The sequence below is a fragment of the Mastigoproctus giganteus genome, chromosome 5, assembly GCF_048544385.1.
Source record: "Mastigoproctus giganteus isolate SK-2022 chromosome 5, ASM4854438v1, whole genome shotgun sequence".
Classification (NCBI taxonomy): domain Eukaryota; kingdom Metazoa; phylum Arthropoda; class Arachnida; order Uropygi; family Thelyphonidae; genus Mastigoproctus; species Mastigoproctus giganteus.
The window spans coordinates 227,671,512-227,689,246 of record NC_143579.1 but is presented as its reverse complement, the minus strand read 5'-3'; the positions used below and the strand labels follow the sequence as shown (position 1 = coordinate 227,689,246).

General features: G+C 36.7%; 1 protein-coding gene across 1 annotated transcript; it reads left to right on the top strand.

The window, feature by feature from the left end:
* The first annotated feature begins 3,106 nt into the window (after nucleotides 1-3,106).
* mRpS21 (mitochondrial ribosomal protein S21) lies at nucleotides 3,107-17,497 on the top strand. The gene is made up of 2 exons (XM_090373771.1): nucleotides 3,107-3,337; nucleotides 17,154-17,497. Exons 1-2 carry the CDS (start codon nucleotides 3,258-3,260, stop codon nucleotides 17,341-17,343), a joined length of 270 nt encoding a protein of 89 aa, XP_090229897.1. The 5' UTR covers nucleotides 3,107-3,257; the 3' UTR covers nucleotides 17,344-17,497.
* Nucleotides 17,498-17,735: the final 238 nt, after the last annotated feature.

Genomic DNA, 17,735 nt, shown 5'->3' with positions numbered 1-17,735 from the left:
AGTCGGAAGGTTCGGGCCATGCCGTACAGATAACGGTTATCTAAATAGTAAGAAACCAGGCTATCGCGATATACTGGATCACATCATTAAGATGAAATTGTGCCTATTATACCTGCATGATAAGTTCAAAATGTTATTTCTATTTCCTCTGCAGTTATTGTGATTCTTTGCGTACACAGTGGCTATACTCACTGCCTTCTCCAGACCGGGTGGAAAAATCCCGAGTTCAAATCCCCTTAATGACGCGAGGAACTTTTATAGGATTTTTTCACTCTGGCTGAGTTAGTCGGTTTCAAGCTTGGGCAACATTTTTTTTGTTGTTTTCTGGAAGCAGGTTTTTCGTCCAGCAAAACTTAAATCGACCAGAGATCGACACAAGCTATTTATAGACAAAAAAAAAAAAAAAACTGTGATATTAGATTCTAGAGTAGCCCTTATATGAAAGTCATTGTTTCCTCGAAAGCAATGAATGCAGATATGTCCACCCAAAGAGATGCCTGCCCAACCCAGCAAACATCCTGAAGTGGTATCCCTACAGTGACACAAAATGTATACTTATTAGATGGAATAAATAACATCATTACCCTGATAGTTTTGTGTCACGTAACCTGTTGTCTACACCAATTTAAGTGCTGTCCTCTGTGATGTTGGGTGACAGGAATACACACCATCAGTCGTCTTGCATATAGGCAATCCCATGCAACCCTCGTGTGATAGATCTTTTTATGACTACCGAAAACAATAGACGTTGTCACATTCGTGCCAACAGTTGAGGGTGTTCGTTCAAGTCCGATATGTCAACTTTTCAACAGGATCTAGAAAAGTTAGGCAGATGGGCTGAGAAGTGGCAACTGAAGTTTAACATTGACAAATGCAAAGTAGAGTACTGCATATAGTTAGCATAACCCAAGAGAAACGTGCTAACGGTGTGGTACTACACTCAGGGAGGTGGAGAATGAAAAAGACCTGGGGATAATTGTGCAGTCAGATATGAAGTTCTCTGTGCAGTGTAGACAGACTGTATAATGGAGTTTTGTCAATGATATATAGGAATTTTGCTAGCAGAGACAAAGAGATGATTATCTCTTTGTATAAGGCAATGGTCAGGCTGCACTTGAGTACTACTACAGGTCTGGAGGCCTCATTTTAGGAAGGATGTATAGTTGCTAGAATGAGTACAGAGAAGGACAACAAGATTGGTGAGAGAAATCAAGGGGTTCTGCAAATTGCAGCATCTAGAGACTAGGCACCTGCGAGTTGATCTGATTGAGGTGTATGGTTTGAGCAGGCTCAATGCTGACGGGATACTTCCGCTTGCTCATATTAAGAACCTGAGGAGGTATAGATTAAAATTGAGGAAAGGCAGTTGTAGAATAGATGTGTGGAAGTTTGCTTTTAGCCAGCGGGTAGTTGATTGCTGGAACAGACTTCGATCTGTTGTTGTGGAAGTTGATAGCTTAAATAAATTTAAGGCTAAACTAGATAAACATTTGGAGTGACCGGATGGGGGAAATGGGAAGGGACTTTGGAACCTTTTAGAAAGTCAGTTGACAACTACATTATCAATATCGAGTCGCCTGATTACACCTACAGGTTCACCAGGTTATTTTCCTCAAACCACTGTTGCACCCAAGGGCGGTCAAGGATTTTCTAAAGAGGAGCTAAAGCAGTGTTCCGGGGAATTATTACGCTTCAATTATTATAAGGGGGGTGCTATATTGCACCCCCCCCCCTTCTCCAATGAATTGCTACATGCAGGTAAAGCAGAAAAATTCCACTCGAAATGGAAAATTTTATGAAACGATAATCATCAGGTCAGTATATACGGAAGGCAATTTATTCGTATACATGATGTTATCGATGGGTGCGACTAACCGGTACAGCTTTGGCATCTGGACAAAATTATTCAGTATGTAATAATACGATATACCATATATTCAGCCTTAAGCACGAAAGCAACTAATGCTATGAGGCGATCGTAGATTGCATACATTCTGTGGCTGATTTTCCTGTTTTTCTGGACTAAAAACCAGGCTACCCTCATCTATCTGTGATGGTCGGACCTGGATTCGTGGTTTTAATCACCATCGTCGCCAGGCGAAAAAGGCCCTGGCTCGAATCCCATTAATGGAGCAGGGAACCCCATGGGTTTTTCTTCAATCCGTTGCTGAGAATAGCAAGCTTTTTCTCCCGTAAACTGTTTTTCATCTAGCAAAACAGGCAAGCCGACTAGCGGACACACTTAATTTACAAACATGATATACATGGATGAGGTAGTTCTGGTAGGCCTAATATTATAAGCACCGTTATACCCGCGAGCGCCATTGATGAAAAGCAGTTGTAGGATTTTGAAGTGGGTCAGCGACCATTTTGTTTTTATAGAGTGTGTGTTTTGAGTTAGATTTGCCTGTTTTCTGGACAAAACATCCGAGTTTCCGAGAGAGAAAACCATGCAACCTTCACATGGGGCCATGTTTTGAAAAAAAAAAAAAAAAAAAAAAGAAAAAGAAGTCTATAAAAATAACTGGCATTATTTTTATAAAAGTAATTGACGGGTTCAAACCCGGTGGTGCTTATACCAAGTGTGCTTATACACCCACGAGGGTGTAAAAAACAGTGGGCTTAGTACATCGCGCAACATGGGCTTGTACCACGCACTACCGCCACCGTTAGTAAACACTGCCTACGCAAACTGTAAAATACAAATTTTTTAAAAAAATGAAGTGTTTAAAATTTTGACGCTTTGACTACATTAACATTAGGAGCAGCATTGATATATTAATACACAACTTATGCTATTTTAGAAAATAACACGAATTACCACGAAGAACATATGGTAAATTAATGCTACAATTAGGGTTATACTGGGCGAAGTGATTCTGCTACTGCAAAGGTGTATACTAAGGTAGCAGATCACAACTTGCCAAGTTTGAGCTAATTGCTGCATTGATTTGTCGTATTTGTTTAATGGGATTGTATAAAGATAAAGGTGGTACAGTACTGTATTCCAAAGCTACTGCAGATAATAAAAAATAATTATGTAGCATTTTTTTGAAAGGTTGTGTTGGCACAAATTTCTCCAGCTCAGGTGGCGTTGCAAGCAGGACGTTTGTTAAACAAATTGATTCCGTTGTATGAGGCTTTAATAAAATTTCTTATACCCTTTACGTTTTCAGGGCTTGTTACTACCAGTAATAATTAATATATATATATAAAATCTGATACCTGTGAATGAGTATAATAATTTCTATGCAATAATGAGGCATCCTAGATTTATAGCAAGAACAATACTGGTCCAAAGTGGGCAAGTTGACGAAGCTTTTCGTCTTCTGGACAGGTATTAAACCCAGCTGCATTATCAATATCTTGAAATTTTTGAGAGATATCGATCATATATTTCTCAGATTTAACCGTTAAAAATAAGTTCTGTTTGACTACGATATGGAACCTAGATTAGATTCAGTGGGCTTAATTAATTTTTAATTGACATAACTGTCAGTACGCAAGTACACCTAATTCTGTTTTTGCACGAACTTTTTTTACACGAATTTGATTTAACACGAATTCAAAATAAATATTTCATTCTCTTTTTACGCGAGTCATTTTGATTTAACACGATTTCTATGAATTTTTTTTGCCTGAATTCTAAGAATTTTTTTTTTATTTGTGGCATATTAGTATCATTTCTATATTACACGCACCAATAGATTAGTTTGATTATCAGCTATTTATTAGTGTGATAGATTAGCTAGTGTGTGCGTTTTGAAATGCGTGCTTTTGTTTACCAATGTGTACGTCTACGTATATATGAATCATCAACGTTTTTATTGAATTTGGTGCACATCTAAGGTATTCGTGCATTGTATCTTCGAAACAATTTAGTAGTAAGCTCTATTTCAAAGTGAAAGAATCTTTAGTGAAATTTGTGCACATATAAATTTATTAATTTTGCCTATAGTCAATAAATTGTAAGTTTACAAATTTTTCATACTTTTTTTATTAATTATAACTGAGATATTTTTCGGTAGCCCTTATATAATGTCGAATAATTCGCCTATTATCAAAATGAAAAGAAAAGCGATTTCTTTGGAACTTAAAATTCAAATTTTAGATCGTCTTCCAACTGGACATGGCTACGTCTGTAGGAAAGCATTTTGGTGTACATGAAGCTACTGTAAGAACTATTAAGAAAAATGAAGCTGCAATTAGGAAGTCGGTATGTTCTGGAACAAAAGTAAGTGTTAATTCATCATCATATACAAGAGATATTGTCAAGGAAAAAATGGAAAAGGCTCTGGTAATATGGATAGAAGATCAGTCACAAAAAAGAGTACCAGTAGATGGAAATGCCATCAAGCAAACAGCACTAAGAATTTACAGACAGATCAAAGAAAAGGAGCCAAGCACTTCATCTCAGTTAAACAGAAAGTATGAATTTTCTGCGAGTACAGGTTGGATGATAGGGTTTCTTAAAAGGAATGCTCTTCCTAATATAAAAATTAAAGGTGAAACTGCATCTGCAGATGAATCGGCCACTAAAGTATTCCCGCAGGAACTTGCAAAAATTATTGAAGATGGAGGATACACTCCTGATCAAGTGTGGAATGCAGATGAAACTGGTTTCTTCTGGAAATGAATGACGAACAAAACGTATGTAGCCAAATCGCAGAAAACTGCTGGTGGTTTTAAGGTAGCTAAGGATCGTGTGACCTTGTTATTTTCCTCCAACGCTTCAGGAGATCGTATGTTGAAACCACTGCTGGTAAATTGAGCCCTAAACCCACGTTCAATGAAAGGTGTAGATATCAATAAACTGCCTGTTCAGTGGATGTCAAACAAGAAGGCCTGGGTGACCACTGCTATCTTTACAGAATGGTTCAACAAATGTTTCGCCCCAGAAGTCAGATGTTATATGAATTTGAAAGGTCTCGAATTTAAAGTTCTTCTGATTTCTTGACAATGCACCCGGCCATCCTGTCTTTGAAACACCCAAACGTACAAATTTTATTTCTGCCACCTAATACTACATCTTTGATACAACCGCTAGACCAAGGTATAATTGCAACAATTAAAACATACTACGTAAAACGAACATTCCAACACGTTTTGGACAAACTGAATGATGAAACACTAACAGTCATTAATGTGTGGAAGAAATTCTCAATTATGGATTGTATCAATCAAGTTGGATTAGCGTTAACTGAATTAAAACCAGCAACTTTAAATGCATGTTGGAAAGAGGTTTGGCCACAATGTGTAAAAAGCAAAGATCCCATCATCATTACAATGGCACACAAAATTGGTGGAGAAGGATTCGATGAGCTATCGTTTGAAGATATTGATGAATTGTTAACCGACAAAGCCCTAAGCAAAGATGAAATATTAGAGGTTGTCCTTGGGACTCCTTATTCCACAGAACGTAGTGATAATGAAGAAAATTATCCTGTTCTAAATGCAGATTTAATAAAAGGTCTGGAACTGGCCAGAAAATTAGGTAATCATTTTGTCAAACATGACCCTAATGAAGAACGCGCTGGGAAGTTTCAACGTGAACTGAAGTTGTTGACAGCCTCTTACAGAGAATTATATAACGGCCTAACCAAAACACGAACACAATGATTAATAACTGAATTTGTTCGTAAAAAACGGTGAAACATCAGCACCAGTGGAGACTCGTGCTGATTTTGCTCAAGAGATCACAGAAAGAATTTCATAATAGAGGAAGAAGACCATGTCCACAACATTTCTAGTGATATTCCAGTCGTACGCAAACGTATGCGCTGTTTATTATCAGAAAGTGAAAATGAATAAAATCTTGTTATGTGTAAAACAGATTTTTTTTTTTTTCATGAAGAATTTTTTTCATTTTATATACATACAAATTTACTTTAATACATTTTCATTACATATTATTACATGTGTATTTTGTTGAAATAAAATAATAAGCTTAAAACGAATATTTTTATGTGTTTTTTTTAAATTATTTTTACTGATTATTTAGATCCGGAACCAATCGCCTTTTCTTCCATAAATACAATGTCTTTTTTTACACGAATTTTTTTTACACGTATTTTTCAGGAACGTATCTATCGTGTAAAAACAGAATTAGGTGTAATGCAATAAAATCTTGTAGATAGGATGGTAGATTTAGTGACTGGAAGTGTACAAAAGTTGCATGCTAGTTAATGTAAATTATATTCTGACAGAAATACCTTAGTAAATTAAGCGACTTGTTTAATTGAAATGTTGCACCGTCCAATGGAAGAATTGCGGTGGTAAAGCTTTTTTATTGTTATTATTAAAACAGTCAGTTACAGCTTCCTACTATTCTTGATGCATTGATGTGGAAGGTAAAAGTGGCAGAATTCCATGAATTGGTGAAATTTTTATATATGGCCGTCACACATCAAGATAATACTTACAAAGCATCCTTAACATGATGTAGCCTTCACAGTGTATCCTCTCTCTATACATATTACTTAGACTCCCTCCAAATATGCTATTTGGCCCTCCCCCTTCTTTAAAGAAACAGATTTGGTCTCGTGGATTGTGTGTAGCAGTCACCTTGTGAAAACTGTTTTAAAACTATTAGAAAAAAAAAAATTGTCTTGAATGTTGGGAATCATATCACTAAAAATTTCTTGCAATATCCAACACAAATTTACTAAAATATGATAGAAATAAAAATAAGTTACTGAATAATAATAATAAAAATGGTAAAATACATGCGATAAAAATGAATTTTTGGTAGTAAGAATGTTAGTATAGGAGGAAAATTCAGCCAACTTGTCTCTAATGATCACATTTTTGAAACTGCACCACTTTTAGACTAGTAGTGATCTGATTAGCATTAGCATTAGTAGAGGCATTTGATGCAAGAAAGCAAGCTTATGCAGCATCAGCCAAAAAAAAAAAAAAAAAAAAACCCACTTCCACTTCACCCCTCTGTTCGTTCAAAATACCTGTCCAGCTGAGCCTTAAACTTATTTAGGCTATCAACCTCCACCACAAGGGATGGCAGTCTGTTCCACCAACCAACCACCCGCTGGCTAAAGGCAAATTTCCGCACGTCTACCTACTTTCCTCAATTTGAATTTATGCCCTCTCAGGTGATTTTTCTGAGCTAGAGGAAGAATCCCATCAGCATTGAGCATGCTTAAACCATTCAAGGCTTTATACACCTCTATCAGATCACCTCGCTGGTGCCTAGTCTCCAGACACTGTAATTTGCAAAACTTAAGCCTTTCTTCGTAAGACACCCCTTTGTTCCATTCACTAATCTTGTTGCCCTTCTCTGTACTCGTTCCAGCAGCTCTACATCCTTCTTGAAATGAGGCGTCCAGACCTGTATACAGTACTCTAGGTGTGGCCTGACCATTGCCTTATACAATGGAATAATCACCTCCTTATCCCTGCTGGAAAAATTCCTGTATATCATTGACAATACTCCATGAGCTACTCTTGCAGCCCGTCTGCACTGCTCAGAGAACTTCATATCTGCCTGCACAATCACCCCCAAGTCCCTTTCATTCTCTACCACTGTCAGTGTAATACCACAGAGTTGATACGTTGCTCTGGGGTTGCTTTTTCCCATGTGTAGTACTTTACATTTGTCAATGTTAAACTTCATTTGCCACCTCTCAGCCCATCTGCTCAACCTTTCCAGATCCTGTTGCAGCAGCATAGTGTCAGTAGTGTCCTTGACAACCCTGCCAACCTTTGTATCGTCTGCAAACTTGGACATTAAGCTTGATATACCATCATCAATATCATTTATAAATACAGAAAACAATAATGGACCCAACACTGAGCCCTGAGGGACTCCACTAATAACATTAGTCCACGATGAGCAGTGTCCATTGATTACCACTCTCTGTCTTCTCCCCCTCAACCACCCCTTTATCCATAGCAGCAATTTGCCTCCAATGTCACACTGCTCCAATTTGTGTAGCAGTCTTCCATGTGCAACAGTATCAAAAGCCTTTCTAAGATCCAAGTATATAATATCAAAGTTATTCCCTGCATCTAGTTCTTTTGTGACTGCATCATAGTATCCAATCAAGTTGGTCAGGCAAGACTTCCCCTTAACAAAACCATGCTGTGTCTGAGCTATAACTGAAGTCTTGTCTAAATGATCCTGCAGTGCTTCTTTAACCAGTGCCTCCAATAATTTTCCTGGAACAGAAGTTAAGCTCACAGGTCTATAATTACTTGTGTCAGTCATTGATCCTCCTTTGTGAATTGGGGTCACATTTGCACATTTCCAGTCTATGGGTACCTCCCCTGAGTCCAAGGAAGCTCTCATAATTATGGCTAAGGGTTTGCTTACGTCCTTTGCTGCCTCCTTTAATATAACTGGATAGATCCCATCCACCCCGGGTGCCTTTCTTGTGTTTATCTTCAACAGTTTCTCCTCCACTTTACTCCCAGTTATTTCAAGATTCTGTAGCTTACTGCTAGAGTTGAATACACCTCTGGCATTCCCCTTGCTGAATAACTCTTCATGTGTGAATGTCGATGCAAAATATTCATTTAGTTTGTTAGCTACCTGAGCAGGATCATCAACAGTTGACCCATCAATATCAAGTGGACCAATCTGATTCATCCCCTTCCTTCTAGAGTTTACATAAGTAAAGAACTCTTTGCTGTTTTTCTTTGCATCCCTTGCCAATTATTTCTCGTAATCTGCCTTCGCCTGCCTAACCTCCTTTGTAACTTGGTTGCATATCAACTTGTATCTATCATAGGCTTCTGTGTCATGTGTTAATTTGTAAGTATCCCATGCATTTTTCTTCTCTGCCATATGCCTCATTAGTTCATATGACATCCATTTTGGCCTAAACCTTGAACAATATTTCTTAGTTGGTATGTAAAGCCTAGTAGCTTCCAAGATAAGTTCTTTGAATGCTTCCCATTTTGAATTTGCTGTTGGTAACATCATCAGTTGGTCCCACTGTATAGAATTTAAATACTGTCTCAGTCCATCGTAGTCGCCTTTACGGAAGCAATAACCCTTCCCTTTACCCCTAATGGTAGTTACCTCTTTCAGTAAATCCCACTTCAGCACACTGTGATCACTGCCACCTAGTGGTTCATTTATCTGCAGATTCTTAATGCATGAAGAATCACTGCTGATAATCAAATCAAGAGTATTACTCCCTCTAGTTGCCTCCCGAACATGCTGATGTAGAAAACAATCATCCAATAAATCCACAAAAGCCCTGCTAGGGTGTGAGTAACCAGCCCCCAAATTCCAGTCAATATCTGGGAAATTAAAATCTCCCATTATAAGACTCTCTGATTTACTGGCCCACTCTATTTCCCTGTACAGTTACTTATTATACTTATTATAGTCATTAGGCCTATAGCACACTCCTACTCTCAATTTTGATCTCCCAATGCTTATGTCACACCAAACTGACTCAACACTGCACTGTCCAGCGATGTCGACTGGCTTCACTTCCTTGGTTTTTATGTGTTTCTTAACTAATAGCATAACCCCTCCCCCCTTCCTATCCTTTCTGTAGACGTTGTACTCCCCAAATTGCATTTCTGCATCCCTTATATCTGTGTGACACCACGTCTCTGATATCCCAACAATATCTGCCTTTGATGTTTTGAGCAATACCTCAAATTCATCATATTTATTTACTAAACTCCTAGCATTGGTGTACACGCAAGTATACCTGCACCTGTTGAAAAAAAAAATGATCAACTGTACAGTAGTGAGATTCAGCTTATTGTCATTACAAATTATCTTAAGACTAATTGACATGCTTTTAATTACTTCTAAGTTAATTTTTTATATACAAGAAAATATAAGTAAAATTTTATGGCATAATAAGCAAAATATACTTGGATCCCTTGTGCATATTGGAATCATGTGACCTTGACATGAAACATATATGCAGTGAGACACCAATAAGTTAGTCTAACAATAGTGTTATTACTGCATGCCGCTAAAAATCATCATCATCATTCTACTCTTCCGTTGGCACAGGTTGAGTCCCTGTTTAGATATTGACCTCCATTGTTGTCAGTCTCTTGAATCTTTCATCATTTGTTGATATCTCTGAAAGCCTGTGTTTTCCTTTAGGCATTTGAGCCATTCTCTTTTGGATCTTCCTGGTGGTCTCTTATCTCCAATTCTTCCTGTCAGTACATTAGGCAGCCTGTTTTCATCTGGTTCACATGTCCAAATCACTAAACTTGTTTTTTGTAGATTTGTTCTATTATGCTGTGTTCAAAATATAGATCTTTTCTTACTTGTTCATTAGTTTTATGCTCTTTCCAATTTGTTTTATTGATTTTCTGTAGACATCTCATTTCAAATGCCATTATTTTTTACCTTTCTTTCTTATTTATTCTCCATGTATCTGATCCATAAGTTGCTGTTGGTATGATGACAGTTTCATATAGTTTTAATTTTTAGACTATTTGAGATTTTATTGCTTTACCATATGTTTTTGAGTCAAAGCATTTTTTCTTTCCCCTTAGAACAGGGTTTGGTAATATTCTTTTCCTGTTTTTATATTGTTTTTATTTTTCATTGTCAGTGATTTTGGGATGTATGTCTTAGACAGTTCTTTTATAACCCAGTAAGTTGTTTTAAAATCGTAGATTTTATTTGCCTCTTTGCACAGCTTTGCTTTATCTTCCAACCATTTCCTTTTAGCAGCTTTACATAGGTTGTCTATTTTGTTTTGTTAGGGTTTTATATTTTTCCCTTTTTTCTTGACTATTTTCTTTGTTTAGGAGGTTTTTTCCTCCATACATCTAAAATTTTTTGCTGTAATCCAAAGATTATTTGGTTTTGGATTAGTTCCCAAGGTTTCTAAAGCTGCATCTTTAGTGAGCTGTTTAGTTTTCTCCCATATATTTTCCACAGATGATGAATAGTTTATATCTTTTAATTTTTCTTGTAGTGTTTTCCCATAAATTTCCTTTATTTTGTCTTCTTCAAATCTTGATGTATTTAGCATTATTCTTTTGTTCATTGGCTTTGTATTTTTAAATTTCCATTTAATTGTTGCTGCTAACAATTCATGGTTGGTATCAAAATCTGTACTTCTAAGAGTTTTAACATTTTGAATGGATGATTTCCAGTTGTTATTTATTAAAATGTCGATGCATTTTTTGAATTTCCATGTATATTTATGTTGAGATCTGTGGTAGAGCAGTGTGTTAATGATGAATAGTTTTTCTTTGCAGAAGTTAAGAGTTCTTCTTCTCGCTCATTTCTATCTTCTATCCCGAATTTTCTTAATACATCACTGAAGTCTGTCAAAAAGCCTCCAACTTTTGCATTAAAGTCTCCAATTATATTAACATATCTTTTTTGTTTGTATTATCTATGGTTTCTTGTAGGTCTGAATAGAAGGAAGCTATCTCTGGTCATTTTGCTAGGAGTCTGGGACAAATACCTGGATTATTTTTATGAAGATTCCTTTTCCTTTTCTTATTATTCTTGAGCTGTGTGGGTGAATTGCTATTATTGAATTTAATAGATATTTCTTTACTATGAAAGCAACTCCTCTATGTACGAGGGTGGTTCAATAAAGAATCACCCTCACCTACTTCCACATATCACAGGGTCGTGATATTTTGTGTAGCATCATACATATCTCTGTACTAAAGGTGTAAAATTTCAGCCCTGTGTCTTAATTTGTTTTTCTCTTACAAAGCTGAACATGTGACGAAGTAGCATCATGGACAAAGTTGAAGCCACAGCTGTAATCCGGTATCTGTTCTTGAAGGGGAAATCTCCTAAAGAAATCCACGAGGAGATGACTGCTGTATATAAGGATGAAGCCCTATCCTATGGCATTGTGATGCACTGGCATAGATAGTTTAGGTGTGGTCATACATCAGTAGAATCTGAGCCCATTCCAGGTCGTCCCCATTCAGCCATTGATGACAGCACGATCAGAAAAGTGGAGTCATTAATCATGGAAGATCGCCAGATATCTGTGTGTGAACTGTTCCAGCAGGTGAAGATTAGTGTGGGCTTTGTTGAAACAGTCCTTCATGACCAACTACATTTATGGAAATTGAGTGCAAGATGGATTCCCCAATTATTCCCCCCCCCCAAAGAAGGCAAGGGTCCAAGTGTCATCAGGAAAGGTCTTGCTGACAGTGTTTTGGGATGAGAAAGGCCTAATAATGACTGATTACCTGCCAAACGGTAGAACAATTACAGGTGTCTATTATGCCAACTTACTCATAAAATTATGGGAGAAAATCAAAACATATAGATGTGGCATGCTATCCAAAGGTGTGAGAATGCTTCAAGACAATGCTCCAGTTCACACTTCTGAAATAGCAACAACACAAGCAGCCACTTGTGGATATGAAATACTGCCTCATACAGCCTACTCACCCAATCTTGCACCATCGGACTTCTTCTTGTTTCCTTCCCTCAAATCATTTCTTCGGGAGACCCACTTCCCCGACGACGAGACAGTCATTTCTGCAACAGAGTCATGGTTCAAAGACCAACCTCACTTCTGTAAAAACGGTATCCATAGCCTCATCCGTCGATGGGAAAAATGTGTAAATATGCATGGTGGCTATGTAGAGAAGGACTAAAACCTGTGCCAAGAATCAACAGGCTAGCACCTCTGCAGCTAGGTCGTGGCGGTTCTTTATTGAACCACCCTCGTATATTGTCTTTTCTCCCTGAGTAAAAAATCAATAGAATTTGATACATTCCTTTGGCTCTGTCCCCAAAAGCTAAAGTCAAACAGTTTCATTTGGAATTTACATTTCAACATTTTAAACCTTGCTTTGGAGTGCTCAGAAAAGTTGCAAATACATCAACAGTTTTAGTTAAATGTGTGACAAGCCCACATCAATCTTTTTGAAACATCATTCTTTCAAAATTAAGAGGCAGTAATTAGTAATAAGCCATTATACATAGAGCTCAAAAGGTATAAATTTTATATGTATCTTTAAATTTATGCATAGTTTTAATTAAGAACTATAGGAAGATGACAGAAGAAATGAATTTTGATTCATTATTGTTGATACAGAACCTGACTCTTCTTTTAGATGTGTTTCATTGATGAAGTGTGCTTCCATTTAAGTGAAACTTTTAACAAACTATTACCAATATCAGGGTGGCAACAATTCCCATTGGGTGGAATATACAAATTCATATATAGATTATGGTGTGGACAGCTATTCTTGGACAAGCAATTACAGGTCCATATTTTGATGAATCTAATAATAATAACATTTGATAAACATTTTTCAAGGGATACTGTTTTTTGAAATAACTTTGTAACAGTTACACAATGTTCTTGGTTCCAAGAAGATGCTGCTTTCATATTGTATATATTAGAGAGTGATTAATTGAGAATGTCAGGATTAGATGGGAATATCAGGTAGGATGGTGTAATACTATTGAGGATATTCAAAATTCATTGTTAGTAGTGTGAGAATTGAAATAATAATTTCAGTTGGTTTTGTATCAAGACAGACTGCAGGATAAATTAGGTAATGTATGTATTGCATTACATTTCAGCCAGTTTGATTATTAAAAATGAAAAACAGGGGTTAAAAATAATATACTCTATTGAAGAAGATTAGTATGGTCCAAAAGATGCATGGGAGACAGACTTTTTCTGTATTGGCCCAAAAAAAAAAAAAACCCACCATATTTGTCTATACAACTTGTATCCACTCTTGTTATACTCTTCCCACAGCTAGTTTTCAATTCAGTTGCCCTTTAAATTTCACTGTATTGTAAATCTTGAAAGTTTATGCCATTGGTCAACAACTTGATAACCAAATATGAACTTTCTGAGGTTTCATCCATTTAGCTTACCATCAAATAATTTGTATTTAGGGGGAAAGTAATAGACTTGCCCACTGGCTTGTCTCATTTCAGTGTGAAAAGATTCCAACCATCATTCATTTTGTTCCCCCATACTATCTCAGATTCACAGAAACCTTTATGGGTAGTTAGCATTAGCAGGGCATATGATGCAAAAAAGCAAACTTATATAGCATCAGCCAAAAAGAAAAAAAAGAAAATCACAGACCCTTCTCATTTCACCCATCCACTTGCTCCAAATGTTTGTCTAGTTCTGCCTTGAATCTGTTTAATCAATCAACTTCTACAATGACAGATGGAAGTTTGTTCCAGCAATCAACCACCCGCTGGCTAAAGGCAAACTTTCACACATCTGTCTTACAACTGCCTTTCCTCAATTTGAATTTATGCCCTCTCAGGCAATTATTCTGAGCAAGAGGAAGAATCCCATCAGCATTGAGCATGATCAAACCATTCAAGGCTTTATACACCTCAATCAGACCACCTTGCAGGTGCCTAGTCTCTAGACACTGTAATTTGCAAAACTTAAGCCTTTCTTCATAAGAGCAACCCTTTGTTCCATTCACTAATCTTGTTGCCCTTCTCTGTACTTGTTCCAATAGCTCTACATCCTTCTAAAAATGAGGCTTCCTGACCTGTATACAGTACCCAAGGTGTGGCCTGACCATTGCCTTATACAAGGGGATAATCACCTCCTTAACCCTGCTAGAAAAATTCCTGTGTATCATTGACAAGACACCATGAGCAGACTCTTGCAGGTCATCTGCACTGTTCATAAAACTTCATATCTGCCTGCACAATTACCTCCAGGTCCTTTTCACTCTCTGCCACTGTCAGTGTAGTACCACACAGCTGATACGTTACTCTGGGGTTACTGCTTCCTATATGCAGTACTTTACATTTGTCAATATTAAACTTCAGTTGCCACCTCTCAGCCCATCTGCTCAACTTTTCTAGATCCTGTTGCAGCAGCTTACTGTCATAAGTGTTATTAACAACCCTGCCGACCTTTGTATCGTCTGCAAACTTGGACATTAAGCGTGATATACCATCATCAGTATCATTGGTGAATACAGAAAACAACAATGGACCCAAAACTGAACCCTGGAGGACTCCACTAATAACAGTGTCCGTTGATTACCACTCTCTGTCTTCTTTCACTCAACCATCCCTTTATATATAGGAGCAATTTGCCTCCAATGCCACACTGCTCCAATTTGTGCAGCAATTTTCTATGTACAACAGTATCAAAAGCCTTTCTAAGATTCAAATATATGATATCAAAATTATTCTTTGCATCCAGTTCCTTTGTGACTACATAAAGTCTACAACCAATCAAATTGGTCAGACAAGACATCCCCTTAACAAACCCATGCTGTGTCCGAGCTATAACTGAAGTCTTTTCTAGATGATCCTGCAGTGCTTCTTTAAACAGTGCCTCCATTAATTTTCCTGAAACAGAAGTTAAACTAACAGGTCTGTAATTACCTGTCTCCTCTTGATCCTCCTTTGTGAATTGGGGTCACATTTGCACATCTCCAGTCCATGGGTACCTCCCTTGAGTCCAAGGAAGCTCTCATAATTATGCGAAACGTTTGCTGCCTCCTTTAATATAACTGGATAGATTCCATTTCCCCAGCGCCTTTCTTACATTTATCTTCAACAATTTCTCCTCCACTTTAATCTCAGTTATTACAAGATTATCTAGCTTACTGCCAGGGTTTAATACACCTCTGGCATTCCCCTACCTGAATAACTCCTCATGTGTGAATGTAGATGCAAAATATTCATTCAGTTTGTTAGCTACCTGAGCAGGATCATCAACAGTTGAACCATCAATATCAAGTGGACCAATCTGATTCATCCCCTTCCTTCTAGAGTTTACATCTTTACATAAGTAAAGAACTCTTTTCTGTTTTTCTTTGCATCCTTTGCCAAAGATTTCTCGTAATCTGCCTTTGCCTGCCTAACCTCCTTTGTGACTTGGTTACAGACCAGTTTATATCTATCATAGGCTTCTGTGTCACCTGTTAATTTATATGTATCCCATGCATTAGTTGAACTAATTTAACCTTGTATAAGTTTCCTCTGTGTCCATGTGCATATTTTTTTGCATATTGCATTTCGACCATACGTTGCAGGATGGAAAATCCACAAAGTAACAGAATTGAAGATACGATAGAAGAAAGAAGCGGGGAGGAGAAAATAGCCCAAAATTTGAGTGATGAGGATGTGATAAATTTTTTTAAATAATAAAATATAGTGTCTGTTTTAATATCAAAATGCTAAAATTTACATTTTATGATCAAAATACAAAACAATCTAATAGGCATCACAATTGCTTTTGATTCAATTTGTAGTTTAACAACCAGAATGATGTTAAGAGAGGTCTTGTAAATATTATACTTACTTTCAGTAACTTATAAGGTGAATTTGAGTTTCCGATATGCTGGTGATGAATTTGAATCCTTAGGTGACTGCAAAAAAAAAAAAAAACCTTCATCCAAGGATTTAAATTGAGATTTATGATTTGTACCACCTCCTGAATAGTGAGAAGCTAAAACTGTAGTGGAGTTCAATATGAGCCAATATGCAGTCAACAGATTTTCACTTTACATTTAGGACATCCACAGAGCCATAGGAGTTTATATTTTGATTTTCTTGAGTAATCCATTATGGTGAGGAGATGTTATTTCTGTGCCACTGTATTTTTTGTTTGCTATTGTGAACATAGCAGAATTCTACAGATATTCAGGAGGGGAATGAGATTATTGAAAGTGTTAGGAATGTGAAACTCTTTTAAAGTTTGCCATCTTTATTGTGTATTCTTATAGCTATAAATCTGTTAGGATGCCCTGCTGTTTGATTTGTGGTACACCTTATCAGATGTAAATGGATTCTGTTTATTTGCTTCTTGTGCAGTCATGGATCAAGAATTCTGTGTATACCAACTTAATATTTTTTGCTAAGTATAAATGCATCAAAAGGATATCTTGTGTGGAGGCCAATAATAGCCAATTGTGGTTAAATGGTTATTGACCACAGAGGAGGTATTTATCAACGTAGTCATTGCTTTTGTATATTTCTTGAAATAAAGTTTATATTTGTACCTTTAACTTTAGATGGGCATTTCATGTTTAAACCTCAGGTATCCCCTAAGATTACCATAGGCATAGATATTAAAATAACTTCTAATTTTAATTTTTTATGATTTAAAAAAAAATCAAAAACTCTATTTCCTAGACCTGAGTCTTCTTAAGCTGATTTATTCTAGCTAATTGTTAGCACTACAATAATTATTATTTCTTTTTAATAGAATTCTTGGTAAAGAAGGTATATTTGAACACTACAGGAGAACTCGTCGTTTTGAAAAACCATTCCAGGCCAGGCGTAGAGTGAACTATGAAATTTGTAAAGCGATATATGATGAAGACATGGCCCGCAAGATTGCCTTCACCTTAAGGAAAAATAGAGTTGAGCCTTGGCCTGGTTCCTTTGAAATTTAATTTAAAATATTTTTTTTTTTAAAATTAAGTGTTTAATCACAAGTTGTGTTATGTAAATTTTTCTTAGTATTCTGCTGATAAAGCTTTTAGCATGTGTGCTAAATGTTTACAGACAGTTACAACATGATCAAATAAAATGTGCATTTTGTCTGACTATGCATCTCATTGTATTGTAAATGTACTGTAGATGATCAGATGAACATGTAAAATCATTTTTAATTTGCTTTGCATAAATGTTCATGATTTCATCTTCCAACTAACTCAGTTAAGAAAATTAGCTATTTCTGATGTGTCTCTGTAAGTATTCCATTATCATATAATGCAGTGGTTCTCAACCCTTCTGGCCAAAGTACCCCTTGGAAGTTTGGCGAGGTCCTCAGGTATCCCCTAAG